The sequence below is a fragment of the Culex pipiens genome, chromosome 2 (assembly GCF_016801865.2).
Source record: "Culex pipiens pallens isolate TS chromosome 2, TS_CPP_V2, whole genome shotgun sequence".
NCBI classification, from domain to species: Eukaryota; Metazoa; Arthropoda; class Insecta; order Diptera; family Culicidae; genus Culex; species Culex pipiens.
This window is the reverse complement of record NC_068938.1, coordinates 67,532,908-67,547,232: the sequence shown is the minus strand read 5'-3', so window position 1 is coordinate 67,547,232 and position 14,325 is coordinate 67,532,908. Positions and strand designations below refer to the sequence as shown.

General features: G+C 38.6%; 1 protein-coding gene across 2 annotated transcripts in view; it reads right to left on the bottom strand.

Annotated features, from left to right (window-relative positions):
* LOC120414069 (cGMP-dependent protein kinase, isozyme 2 forms cD4/T1/T3A/T3B) overlaps positions 1 to 14,325 on the bottom strand; it is a 251,272-nt gene that overhangs the window by 121,273 nt on the left and 115,674 nt on the right. For both annotated transcript variants that reach the window (XM_039575091.2, XM_039575092.2), the window contains one exon: positions 9,325 to 9,491. In XM_039575091.2, coding sequence (XP_039431025.1) covers positions 9,325 to 9,491 — 167 coding nt within the window. The remainder of the gene's footprint in view (positions 1 to 9,324; positions 9,492 to 14,325) is intronic.

Sequence of the window (14,325 nt, the reverse complement as noted above, 5' to 3'; positions counted from 1 at the left end):
CCGACTTGGATGGACGCTCGAGAAGATGGCCACAAAAATCAACTTCTGCTGCAATTTAACAAAATGGCGCTTTTCAGCGCCAACGAAAAATTCACGAAAGAGTTATTGTTTCGAATGATTCATGCACTGCTTTTGGTGCAGTTTTAAAGCTTTTGACGCTTGGCGTTTAAATTAATTAAAATATTTCCTCCAATATTTTCATTTTAAAAAAATTTAACGAATATTAGCAATTTTCGCTTGCAAGTGTCCACGGTCAATCGATCGCAGTTGGCCTTGATTAAGCAAGCGCGTGCTTCGACCTACGCAAAAAATTTTTCCACTCTCTGATTGGCTGTTTTGTTTTGCCGTGGAGTCGTGAAGGCAGCATTTTTGCCAACGATTTTCATTCCATCGTCATCGTTCGAACCGACAACATCGTAGCAGCAGCAGCAGCAGCGGAAAAAAAATGAACGACTGGAGGAAATCAAGAGCGAGCTCCGAGAAGAAGAAACACGCCAGCGTGTGCGTGAAATTGCTGCCAAAACGACGTCGAAGGAGAAAAACAAGGCCTACTTGGATGGACGCTCGAGAAGATGGTCACAAAAATCAACTTCTGCTGCAATTTAACAAAATGGCGCTTTTCAGCGCCAACGAAAAAATCACGAAAGAGTTATTGTTTCGAATGATTCATGCACTGCTTTTGGTGCAGTTTTAAAGCTTTTGACGCTTGGCGTTTAAATTAATTTAAATATTTCCTCCAAAATTTTCATTTAAAAAAAATTAACGAATATTAGCAATTTTCGCTTGCAAGTGTCCACGGTCAATCGATCGCAGTTGGCCTTGGCCACGCAAAAAATCTTTCCGCTCTCTGATTGGCTGTTTTGTTTTGCCGTGGAGTCGTGAAGGCAGCATTTTTGCCAACGATTTTCATTCCATCGTCATCGTTCGAACCGACAACATCGTAGCAGCAGCAGCAGCAGCGGAAAAAAATCAACGACTGGAGGAAATCAAGAGCGAGCTCCGAGAAGAAGAAACACGCCAGCGTGTGCGTGAAATTGCTGCCAAAACGACGTCGAAGGAGAAAAACAAGGCCTACTTGGATGGACGCTCGAGAAGATGGTCACAAAAATCAACTTCTGCTGCAATTTAACAAAATGGCGCTTTTCAGCGCCAACGAAAAAATCACGAAAGAGTTATTGTTTCGAATGATTCATGCACTGCTTTTGGTGCAGTTTTAAAGCTTTTGACGCTTGGCGTTTAAATTAATTTAAATATTTCCTCCAAAATTTTCATTTAAAAAAAATTAACGAATATTAGCAATTTTCGCTTGCAAGTGTCCACGGTCAATCGATCGCAGTTGGCCTTGAACAAGCAAGCGCGTGCTTTGACCCACGCAAAAAATCTTTCCGCTCTCTGATTGGCTGTTTTGTTTTGCCGTGGAGTCGTGAAGGCAGCATTTTTGCCAACGATTTTCATTCCATCGTCATCGTTCGAACCGACAACATCGTAGCAGCAGCAGCAGCAGCAGCGGAAAAAATCAACGACTGGAGGAAATCAAGAGCGAGCTCCGAGAAGAAGAGCGTGTGCGTGAAATTGCTGCCAAAACGACGTCGAAGGAGAAAAACAAGGCCGACTTGGATGGACGCTCGAGAAGATGGCCACAAAAATCAACTTCTGCTGCAATTTAACAAAATGGCGCTTTTCAGCGCCAACGAAAAATTCACGAAAGAGTTATTGTTTCGAATGATTCATGCACTGCTTTTGGTGCAGTTTTAAAGCTTTTGACGCTTGGCGTTTAAATTAATTAAAATATTTCCTCCAATATTTTCATTTTAAAAAAATTTAACGAATATTAGCAATTTTCGCTTGCAAGTGTCCACGGTCAATCGATCGCAGTTGGCCTTGATTAAGCAAGCGCGTGCTTCGACCTACGCAAAAAATTTTTCCACTCTCTGATTGGCTGTTTTGTTTTGCCGTGGAGTCGTGAAGGCAGCATTTTTGCCAACGATTTTCATTCCATCGTCATCGTTCGAACCGACAACATCGTAGCAGCAGCAGCAGCAGCGGAAAAAAAATGAACGACTGGAGGAAATCAAGAGCGAGCTCCGAGAAGAAGAAACACGCCAGCGTGTGCGTGAAATTGCTGCCAAAACGACGTCGAAGGAGAAAAACAAGGCCTACTTGGATGGACGCTCGAGAAGATGGTCACAAAAATCAACTTCTGCTGCAATTTAACAAAATGGCGCTTTTCAGCGCCAACGAAAAAATCACGAAAGAGTTATTGTTTCGAATGATTCATGCACTGCTTTTGGTGCAGTTTTAAAGCTTTTGACGCTTGGCGTTTAAATTAATTTAAATATTTCCTCCAAAATTTTCATTTTAAAAAAATTTAACGAATATTAGCAATTTTCGCTTGCAAGTGTCCACGGTCAATCGATCGCAGTTGGCCTTGAACAAGCAAGCGCGTGCTTCGACCTACGCAAAAAATTCTTTCCACTCTCTGATTGGCTGTTTTGTTTTGCCGTGGAGTCGTGAAGGCAGCATTTTTGCCAACGATTTTCATTCCATCGTCATCGTTCGAACCGACAACATCGTAGCAGCAGCAGCAGCAGCAGCAGCAGCGGAAAAAATCAACGACTGGAGGAAATCAAGAGCGAGCTCCGAGAAGAAGAAACACGCCAGCGTGTGCGTGAAATTGCTGCCAAAACGACGTCGAAGGAGAAAAACAAGGCCTACTTGGATGGACGCTCGAGAAGATGGTCACAAAAATCAACTTCTGCTGCAATTTAACAAAATGGCGCTTTTCAGCGCCAACGAAAAAATCACGAAAGAGTTATTGTTTCGAATGATTCATGCACTGCTTTTGGTGCAGTTTTAAAGCTTTTGACGCTTGGCGTTTAAATTAATTTAAATATTTCCTCCAAAATTTTCATTTAAAAAAAATTAACGAATATTAGCAATTTTCGCTTGCAAGTGTCCACGGTCAATCGATCGCAGTTGGCCTTGAACAAGCAAGCGCGTGCTTTGACCCACGCAAAAAATCTTTCCGCTCTCTGATTGGCTGTTTTGTTTTGCCGTGGAGTCGTGAAGGCAGCATTTTTGCCAACGATTTTCATTCCATCGCCATCGTTCGAACCGACAACATCGTAGCAGCAGCAGCAGCAGCGGAAAAAAATCAACGACTGGAGGAAATCAAGAGCGAGCTCCGAGAAGAAGAGCGTGTGCGTGAAATTGCTGCCAAAACGACGTCGAAGGAGAAAAACAAGGCCGACTTGGATGGACGCTCGAGAAGATGGCCACAAAAATCTACTTCTGCTGCAATTTAACAAAATGGCGCTTTTCAGCGCCAACGAAAAATTCACGAAAGAGTTATTGTTTCAAATGATTCATGCACTGCTTTTGGTGCAGTTTTAAAGCTTTTGACGCTTGGCGTTTAAATTAATTTAAATATTTCCTCCAAAATTTTCATTTTAAAATAATTTAACGAATATTAACAATTTTCGCTTGCAAGTGTCCACGGTCAATCGATCGCAGTTGGCCTTGGCCACGCAAAAAATCTTTCCGCTCTCTGATTGGCTGTTTTGTTTTGCCGTGGAGTCGTGAAGGCAGCATTTTTGCCAACGATTTTCATTCCATCGTCATCGTTCGAACCGACAACATCGTAGCAGCAGCAGCAGCAGCGGAAAAAAAATCAACGACTGGAGGAAATCAAGAGCGAGCTCCGAGAAGAAGAGCGCGTGCGTGAAATTGCTGCCAAAACGACGTCGAAGGAGAAAAACAAGGCCGACTTGGATGGACGCTCGAGAAGATGGCCACAAAAATCTACTTCTGCTGCAATTTAACAAAATGGCGCTTTTCAGCGCCAACGAAAAATTCACGAAAGAGTTATTGTTTCAAATGATTCATGCACTGCTTTTGGTGCAGTTTTAAAGCTTTTGACGCTTGGCGTTTAAATTAATTTAAATATTTCCTCCAAAATTTTCATTTTAAAATAATTTAACGAATATTAACAATTTTCGCTTGCAAGTGTCCACGGTCAATCGATCGCAGTTGGCCTTGGCCACGCAAAAAATCTTTCCGCTCTCTGATTGGCTGTTTTGTTTTGCCGTGGAGTCGTGAAGGCAGCATTTTTGCCAACGATTTTCATTCCATCGTCATCGTTCGAACCGACAACATCGTAGCAGCAGCAGCAGCAGCGGAAAAAAAATCAACGACTGGAGGAAATCAAGAGCGAGCTCCGAGAAGTAGAAACACGCCAGCGTGTGCGTGAAATTGCTGCCAAAACGACGTCGAAGGAGAAAAACAAGGCCGACTTGGATGGACGCTCGAGAAGATGGTCACAAAAATCAACTTCTGCTGCAATTTAACAAAATGGCGCTTTTCAGCGCCAACGAAAAAATCACGAAAGAGTTATTGTTTCGAATGATTCATGCACTGCTTTTGGTGCAGTTTTAAAGCTTTTGACGCTTGGCGTTTAAATTAATTTAAATATTTCCTCCAAAATTTTCATTTAAAAAAAATTAACGAATATTAGCAATTTTCGCTTGCAAGTGTCCACGGTCAATCGATCGCAGTTGGCCTTGAACAAGCAAGCGCGTGCTTTGACCCACGCAAAAAATCTTTCCGCTCTCTGATTGGCTGTTTTGTTTTGCCGTGGAGTCGTGAAGGCAGCATTTTTGCCAACGATTTTCATTCCATCGTCATCGTTCGAACCGACAACATCGTAGCAGCAGCAGCAGCAGCAGCGGAAAAAATCAACGACTGGAGGAAATCAAGAGCGAGCTCCGAGAAGAAGAGCGTGTGCGTGAAATTGCTGCCAAAACGACGTCGAAGGAGAAAAACAAGGCCGACTTGGATGGACGCTCGAGAAGATGGCCACAAAAATCAACTTCTGCTGCAATTTAACAAAATGGCGCTTTTCAGCGCCAACGAAAAATTCACGAAAGAGTTATTGTTTCGAATGATTCATGCACTGCTTTTGGTGCAGTTTTAAAGCTTTTGACGCTTGGCGTTTAAATTAATTAAAATATTTCCTCCAATATTTTCATTTTAAAAAAATTTAACGAATATTAGCAATTTTCGCTTGCAAGTGTCCACGGTCAATCGATCGCAGTTGGCCTTGATTAAGCAAGCGCGTGCTTCGACCTACGCAAAAAATTTTTCCACTCTCTGATTGGCTGTTTTGTTTTGCCGTGGAGTCGTGAAGGCAGCATTTTTGCCAACGATTTTCATTCCATCGTCATCGTTCGAACCGACAACATCGTAGCAGCAGCAGCAGCAGCGGAAAAAAAATGAACGACTGGAGGAAATCAAGAGCGAGCTCCGAGAAGAAGAAACACGCCAGCGTGTGCGTGAAATTGCTGCCAAAACGACGTCGAAGGAGAAAAACAAGGCCTACTTGGATGGACGCTCGAGAAGATGGTCACAAAAATCAACTTCTGCTGCAATTTAACAAAATGGCGCTTTTCAGCGCCAACGAAAAAATCACGAAAGAGTTATTGTTTCGAATGATTCATGCACTGCTTTTGGTGCAGTTTTAAAGCTTTTGACGCTTGGCGTTTAAATTAATTTAAATATTTCCTCCAAAATTTTCATTTTAAAAAAATTTAACGAATATTAGCAATTTTCGCTTGCAAGTGTCCACGGTCAATCGATCGCAGTTGGCCTTGAACAAGCAAGCGCGTGCTTCGACCTACGCAAAAAATTCTTTCCACTCTCTGATTGGCTGTTTTGTTTTGCCGTGGAGTCGTGAAGGCAGCATTTTTGCCAACGATTTTCATTCCATCGTCATCGTTCGAACCGACAACATCGTAGCAGCAGCAGCAGCAGCAGCAGCAGCGGAAAAAATCAACGACTGGAGGAAATCAAGAGCGAGCTCCGAGAAGAAGAAACACGCCAGCGTGTGCGTGAAATTGCTGCCAAAACGACGTCGAAGGAGAAAAACAAGGCCTACTTGGATGGACGCTCGAGAAGATGGTCACAAAAATCAACTTCTGCTGCAATTTAACAAAATGGCGCTTTTCAGCGCCAACGAAAAAATCACGAAAGAGTTTTTGTTTCGAATGATTCATGCACTGCTTTTGGTGCAGTTTTAAAGCTTTTGACGCTTGGCGTTTAAATTAATTTAAATATTTCCTCCAAAATTTTCATTTAAAAAAAATTAACGAATATTAGCAATTTTCGCTTGCAAGTGTCCACGGTCAATCGATCGCAGTTGGCCTTGAACAAGCAAGCGCGTGCTTTGACCCACGCAAAAAATCTTTCCGCTCTCTGATTGGCTGTTTTGTTTTGCCGTGGAGTCGTGAAGGCAGCATTTTTGCCAACGATTTTCATTCCATCGCCATCGTTCGAACCGACAACATCGTAGCAGCAGCAGCAGCAGCGGAAAAAAATCAACGACTGGAGGAAATCAAGAGCGAGCTCCGAGAAGAAGAGCGTGTGCGTGAAATTGCTGCCAAAACGACGTCGAAGGAGAAAAACAAGGCCGACTTGGATGGACGCTCGAGAAGATGGCCACAAAAATCAACTTCTGCTGCAATTTAACAAAATGGCGCTTTTCAGCGCCAACGAAAAATTCACGAAAGAGTTATTGTTTCAAATGATTCATGCACTGCTTTTGGTGCAGTTTTAAAGCTTTTGACGCTTGGCGTTTAAATTAATTTAAATATTTCCTCCAAAATTTTCATTTTAAATTTTTTTTACGAATATTAGCAATTTTCGCTTGCATGTGTCCACGGTCAATCGACCGCAGTTGGCCTTGAACAAGCAAGCGCGTGCTTTGACCCACGCAAAAAATCTTTCCGCTCTCTGATTGGCTGTTTTGTTTTGCCGTGGAGTCGTGAAGGCAGCATTTTTGCCAACGATTTTCATTCCATCGTCATCGTCAACGATCGCAGTTGAGCCTTGAACAATTGCTCAAAATCATATGGTTCGGTAAATGTCCTCCCGGGAGAACCTCCCTAAGGGTACCGGCCACTCCAGGTTGTGGCCAATACTGTCAAAATGGTATTTTTCATAACCAGTATTTAAAAACATGAATTTTGATACCCATATTGCCAAAAATCGTATGGTTCGCTTAATGTCCTCCCGAGAGAACCTCCCTGAGGGCACCAGCCACTCCAGGTTGTGGCCAATACTGTCAAAATGGCCATTTTCATTACCAGTATTGAAAACCAAGAAGTTTGATACCCATATTGCCCAAAATCGTATGGTTCTGTTAATGTCCTCCCGGGAGAACCTCCCTGAGGGCACCGGCCACTCCAGGTTGTGGCCAATACTGTCAAAATGGCCATTTTCATCACCAGTATCAAAATCCAAGAAGTTTGATACCCATATTGTCCCCTCTCGTATGGCCTTCCATCGGAACACCCCTGAGGGTTCTGGCCACTCCGGGTCTTGTGGCCAGAATATTCCGGCTGGCCTGCCTCCGCTTGGGCTGCTCCTTGCTCCAGGCCAGCTGCTTTTCGGCCAACTGCTTCTGGGCCTCCAGGCCATCTGCTTCCAGGTCCAGGTTGTTGTTTACTCCTCGGCGTCCAACGATAGAATGATTTCCCTAGGCTGATCGAGTGGGGTTTATATTGGCTCGAAAATTCCACGCAACAGTGCCTTGTTGCGTTGCAGACCCCTTCCCCAGTACCAAGCATGCAACATTTTCGTAACGCGCGACATTTTTCGTTTTTCTGGATTGACACCTCACCAGAATAGAGCCCTTAGGACAAAGTTCTTTGTCAAAACATCACAGATCTATCGATTTTGAGAAACACAACTACCGAAGGTGTCTTTCTAGTACGGCATGCAAGCGTGAATAAACTGTAAAAAAAAATCATGGTAATATAACATTTGTGTAAAATTACATTGAAAGGATGTAAATTTGCATAATTTTTAACTGTGTAGTTCGGAAGCAACTCATTAGCAAAATTTGTGCTTGTCTATAGGCTTGGCGGCTCGTACCAATCGGTAAAGTTCCGACCATGTTGCGCCGACATTTAAGTCATGTTCAGGGGAGACGCAACATCAGCATGTTTGCATGCTTTTTTATGCTGCCTCATCGTAATGGCACCGGCCTCGCCTGGTTTCCGCAATAATTTGCATTTTTGGTTTTATCATTGATTCAATGTTGAAGATATCACAAGGCAAGGTATTGGTCAGTCTAGCGTAAAATGAATTGAGCTGTTTTGTGTTGTGCGGTCATAAATTTCATTTGATGCCATTAGACCCTGGGGAGTGAGGCGGGTGGGTGGAATCCGAGAAAGATGGCAGATTAATCAGCTATCGAGAAGATATCGCGTTACGTAATGAGAAACACCAGGCGCCGGTAGACGGAGTGCCACGTGGACTGGAAACTTGAGATGCTTGCCAGGTGATACGGATTAGGTTAATTAGCTGTTCAGCAATTTATATTATTACTTATCCTTCGGCATTTTAGCTTTGTTGATGTTTGCGGTGAGTCGCGAATTTTAATATTCGATTATTGCGATATTGAATTTAAATTTAATTCATATTCAAAGTAAAAAACTGTCAACTATATTTTGCAAACAATCTTAAATTAAAATATTTCCCACGAGTTATGCAACTCAAGAATGCATCTCCACTAAAAATAACTACCTCGCCGCAGCTAATGCCAACAGTCAAGTTCCAAATCAAACCAAATTGAATAATAACCCGTGCGAAGGATCGGAAGCCTCCATTAGCCAGCAAACTATCCAACATCATACGGCGAACGCTTCCTGGTGGCATTTGCAGCATCCCCTTCACCGTAGAGATCTATTCAATAGCTGTACGGCTGCAAAAGCTCAAGTTCATAGAAAGCGAAAAATCCTCTCTCGTAACAAATGGTTCTATCGGCGCTTTTCATCACTCACATTTTTCACCAATCCTTCGACTTTGGTTGGTTTCTTCGCAAAGATCGCGCTTGATGTATCGCGCTGTAGATGATCATCTCACGATTCTATTGGCTTAAGGTTAGACAAACGTTACTGCCAACAACGGTTGAGTCATTTAGCATCCAGTGTTAATTTATGAACCACACGGAGCTTTCTTCACTTCCTCTTCGCTAACTGCGAAAAGCAAACTGTCTTGGGACGTCAAAAATGAAAAGAAAAATGCAGCGAGGAAGGTGCGAGGTGTAAGCTTTGCAAACAAGACGATAAAATAATCGTCAACCATTACTTAAGCACCAAGATAGCATCAACTTAGTCACGACCGAGAGCTACCCAACGCGATACACTCTGCGAGTTGTACCCACATCACTAACTGTTTAAACCCCCAAAGGTAGACAACCCACCTTGCAGAAAAGCTAGCTTTCGAGCTTGCCATCCACAAACGTAGAGCTTTTTTCGCACTCACCTTCCATAACGTAGACTATGCTGCCCACATCGCCCTCCTTGATGATCAAGCTGCCGGCGCCGTACTGTACCGGGTACATGCAGTCCACGATCTCGCGGATCTGCGTCATCTCCAGGTTCTTCATGAAGTCATTGTCCAGGATGGCGGATTTGATAATTTCGCGGGATCTGTGGCGGAGAAAATTGACTTATTAGTACAAACTTAATTATTTTTTTTTTAAATAAATCAGTAGTAAGTAGCAAACGTCAAGACTGATATTTAAATGAAGAGCAGTTCCAGAGAGAAGGGAAATACTCTTTGGCTGTTCTCCAGTATTTCACAACAAATAAACTTTTTCAATTTATTCATTATTTTATTTGGATGAAACTTTGTCAATCGATTCCTTAGGTCCAAATAAGTCATTTTGCATCATTAGTTTTTTCATAAAAGTCTAAAAAAAAGTGCCAGCTTTATTTGAGCTTTGGGGAATGACGGAGTTTAGTTTTCTCCATGTTGTAATTAAAAATAAAGAGATTTTGGAAAGTATTGGAATTTTAGCCGAAAAAGCTATCAAAAATCGTTCTTGTATTTAAAATTTGATTTGGAATCAAAAAGCACTACTTTGAATTTTACTTTGAACCGTTTTCGAGTTTAAGTCATTTTTAAGTTAAATTTGTTTTTGAAAATTGTCTATTTCATTTTTTTGAAAGCTGATCAAATTCTCTACCATTTTCTTTTATGGAGATTGCAGATTCAACCTTCGGTTGCTAAGATATAGTCTTGCAAAGAATTAAAATTACGAAAAAAATAGTTTTTTCAGATGCTACCCATTCCGCTATCAACCTTTTTAAGTAACAATTTTCAGATTTTTATAATCACGACTTACATTTCAAATGGGTTAAAACTGCATAATTTTACCCTTTTGAAATGAATGTCGTTTTTTTAATTTGTAAGTATTTATTACAAAGGGTTAACTTTTTAACTTTTTAAAATTTACATATTTTTCACTTTTAAACATTACAATTCTAATTAATTTTACAAATATTTTGTATTTCTTTCATCTAAATTGATTTTATAATCTTTAAAAATTTTCTGTAAGTTTTTTGAAAACTTTTTCTTACTCTTGTCTATTCTATAGTTATAAGTAATAATTTTTCGATTGAATTATGATGTAAAACACAGCTGCAAGGAACACCAAAACTCTGTTATGTACCTAAATGAACTCATTGTAACTAGATTATTCACAAATAAAACCGAATTGAAAAAAAAAATAATCATGAAAATTTCAATGTTGTCATCGTTTGAAAATATGACTATTTTTGTTTTGGAAAATTAATCTTAGAAAACTGAATAGCAAATAAATTTGGTTACTTATTACCCAAATTTGCGTTTGAAGTTAGTTTTTTTTTAGTTTTCACAATTTGTTCACAATTCTTTTGCTAGTTAGAATGATTTTTTTTTGGTAATTTGTAAATGCAAGAAAAATCAAACAAAACAATTAATAAGTCATACATTAAAAAACATATATATTGTTTCGTCACTGTTATTTTCTAAATATATTTAGAAAATAACAGTGACGAAACAAAATGAAATAAAAAGTAATGTCAGGGTGGTCACTTATCCGGAACTTCAAATAATAGGATTTTCTCACAAAAAAAAACTGAATTTACGAGCCACGGTTTTAACATTTGAATGAAAAAAGAGTTTAAAAATGCATTATACACCTGTCCAGTTGTTTTGCAATCATTAGTTTCTAAAATACCTAAGTATTGACGAAAATTTATTTTTTACCAAAAATAAAGTTTTTGCGGTGCTGTACATTGGAATTTCATAAAAAAAATTAAAATATTTTAAATCCAGCCCAAACATACTAAATATGATTATCAATGCAGAAAAGTGCGTTTTAGATTAATTTCAATTTATTTGACTTTTAAATTCATTAAAATTTTGAAGTTTTTTAATATTTTGTTTGCCCCTGATTTTTTGGACTAATTTTGAAGAGGGGGAGGGGGTTGGGTGGCAACAGAAACTTTGAAAAATATTTGCAACGGCTCAACAACCACCAAAAATAATTTCTTAATATATTTAAAAAAAACTATTAACAATTTTAATAAAAATAGATAAATAACAATAAATTTAAAAAAACTACTTGAACAAACTAAAATAATAAAATAACATTTTAATTCATTTCAAACGTAGCCAAACATTAAGTTTCTGTTTCTTAATTGCAAACAGTTAAAAATAAGAAATTTTTTTAGATTTTTTTGAAAGTAATCTGATGGCAGTTTTCAAATCAGTCAAAATATCGCGAATATGTTCATGCAAATACATATATTCATCATGTTTTCTTTGTAATGTTGTGTTTTTGATATTTAATTCTTAAAATACATTTTGGATTTTCAATTAAACATTGTTTAAATATTTTCAATTTTATTTCAATGGAAAATCCAGTTTAATAAAAACTTTTCCTCTAACCTAATGCGACAGTTTTCAAGACACTTATTCTTGAAATTCTGGAGTCTTTTTGATCATTTTCACAAATTATTATTTTTTAGTTAGGCCGTTGCAAATATTTTTCAAAGTTTATTGCGCCCTCCCCCCTTCAAAATTAGTCTGAAAAATCAGGGGGCAAAAAAAATAATTTCCAAAAAACTTCAATATTTCCATGAAGTCTAATCAACTGAAAACAATCTGAAATGCATTTTTCTGCATTGATAATCATATTTAGCATGTTTGGGCTTGTTTAAAAAAGTTTTGTTTTTTTTTGAAATTACAATGTACAGCACCGCAAAAAAATATTTTTCGCAAAAAATAAAATTTTCGTGAATACTTAGATATTTTGGAAACTAATCATGTCAAAACAACTGGACAGGTGTATAATGCATTTTAGAACACTTTTTTCATTAAAATGTTGAAACCATGGCTCGTAATTTCAATTTTTATACTTTTTTATTTTGTTGCTTCCCCTCGACTTTGGTCAGAGTCGAGGGACATTAACTTAAAAAATATTTGCAACGGCCTTATTTTCAAAAAGCAAATTTTTTTTTCAATAGCCTTTCATTGAACACGAGAAAAATTAGTATTGTATTTGCTAGTCAGATTTTTCCGTTAAATAAAAATAACTCTTTTTTACATTTTTAAGACCAAACCCATAAAATGTTAAAAAGCTAGGGTGCCCAAAGTTTTTGAATGAAGCTCACATCAGCTGACTGACTGACAAAAAATAGTATTTATAAATAACATGTATTTTAATAGTAGTTTATGCAACAAGTTGCAAAAAAAGGATTTTTTCAGCACGAGTCGTACATTTATCCAACGAGGTTCACCGAGTTGGATAAATACGACAAGTGCTGAACAAATCAAGTTTTGCAACGAGTTCCTTACAACATTTTTTGCAATTCCGAGAAACACCCATTGAGTTAAACTTTAAGTCAAATTTTAATGTATTTTGTCAATAAAACGTTTACATCAAAAAAATGTTGAAAAGTGCTACTTTTCGAAACAAGTGCTGAAAAGTTCAACTTTTCAGCACCCATTTCAGTGCTGAAAAGTAGAACTTTTCAGCATTTATTTTGAAAAGTGTTACTATTCGATTCTGTTATTTTTGGTACAGAAAAGTAGGCTTTTTCGTCGTTCAAGAATGACAGGAAAAGTAAGTAGTTTCAGGACGGAATTGCAAAAAGAAATTTTCGTCATTTTAATATGTAGTCAAGATCAGAAAATTACATTTTTCCAACAGTTAGGTTTAAAACGCTCCTTAAGTTTGTAGTTTAATTTTATTGAAAAGTGAACAAAACACCACAAAATTATCAATTTTCAACAAAAAATTCAAACTCTAGAATTTTTCCCGAATTTTTCGCGGATTTTGGCAAATTCCAGACTTATAAACAAAACTTAAAAAAATATTTTCGAGACAAAAAATAAAGATTTTGCTCTCTTAAATATTGTTTTTTTTATTTGTCAAGTGTTGAATTAAATGGAAAATGATATGTACTTGAAGAATCTGCAGTAACCTACAGAAACATTTTTTTCGGTTAGTGCACAATTTTTCATGCCGAAATTTCATGTTTTGCTGAAAAATCAATTTCAATTTACATTAAATTCTTGTTTCACTACGCTAACCAGAATGCAAACATCTCGTAGAACAAGTCTACGAAGAGGAAATTCGTGGGCGATTGGTTTAGTATTCATTCATAAGAGGTATTAGCTTTTCTCACGCTCTTTACAGTGAGCCTTCGTGTAGAACTGTGCTTGATGGACATCTTAAAAAGTTGTTTTTTTTAATCATGCAATTTCAATGAAAAAATTATTGGATTTTGACGATTATATATAAACAGTTTTGAATCTAATCAAAACGAAGCCTCACTGTGAAAATTTGCTAATCACGTTCCGTCGCGCCAACAGGTGAAGGTCCTTCTGGTATCGCAAATATTAAACTATTCATCGAGTTGGGGCTCGTTTGATATGCGGTATACCTTCGAGCCGTTAGATAGGCGATCCTGTTAGACGTGCAGAGACCCCCAGCCAACTTGAGGATGTGGGCCGTGCCAACTTTGCGATAAGCGTAATGGGTATTGAAATTGAAGAATGTTTAGCTGAAAGCTTGACAATGCTTTGAAATTGGCGTATTATTGGAAATATTGAAGGTTGGATTTAATGCACGACTCTAAAATTGTTTTCAAGTCAATAGCAGATCTTGGCATCATGCCAGGGGTGACGACCCGCTAGTGCAAGATTAAAATATCATCGGATTACAACTTTCAGATCGTGTAATTTTAAGTCGCGTGAGTGTCGCGAGCGTGCGCCGATGTTAATTACATTGTTTGCATTTAACGCAACCACGCGCACACAAATTAAATATCGATTAGTTTAATCGCTTCCCAGACGACGCTCAGGACAAACCAGGCCAACTTGTGTCGTGCTTGGAATCCACACGGATTGTCACGGATAGCCGTAAAAGGTCTGATTATGATGAGTGGGCTGAACCATTGAGAGGTCCCCGACTTGTAATTGCAGCTTAGA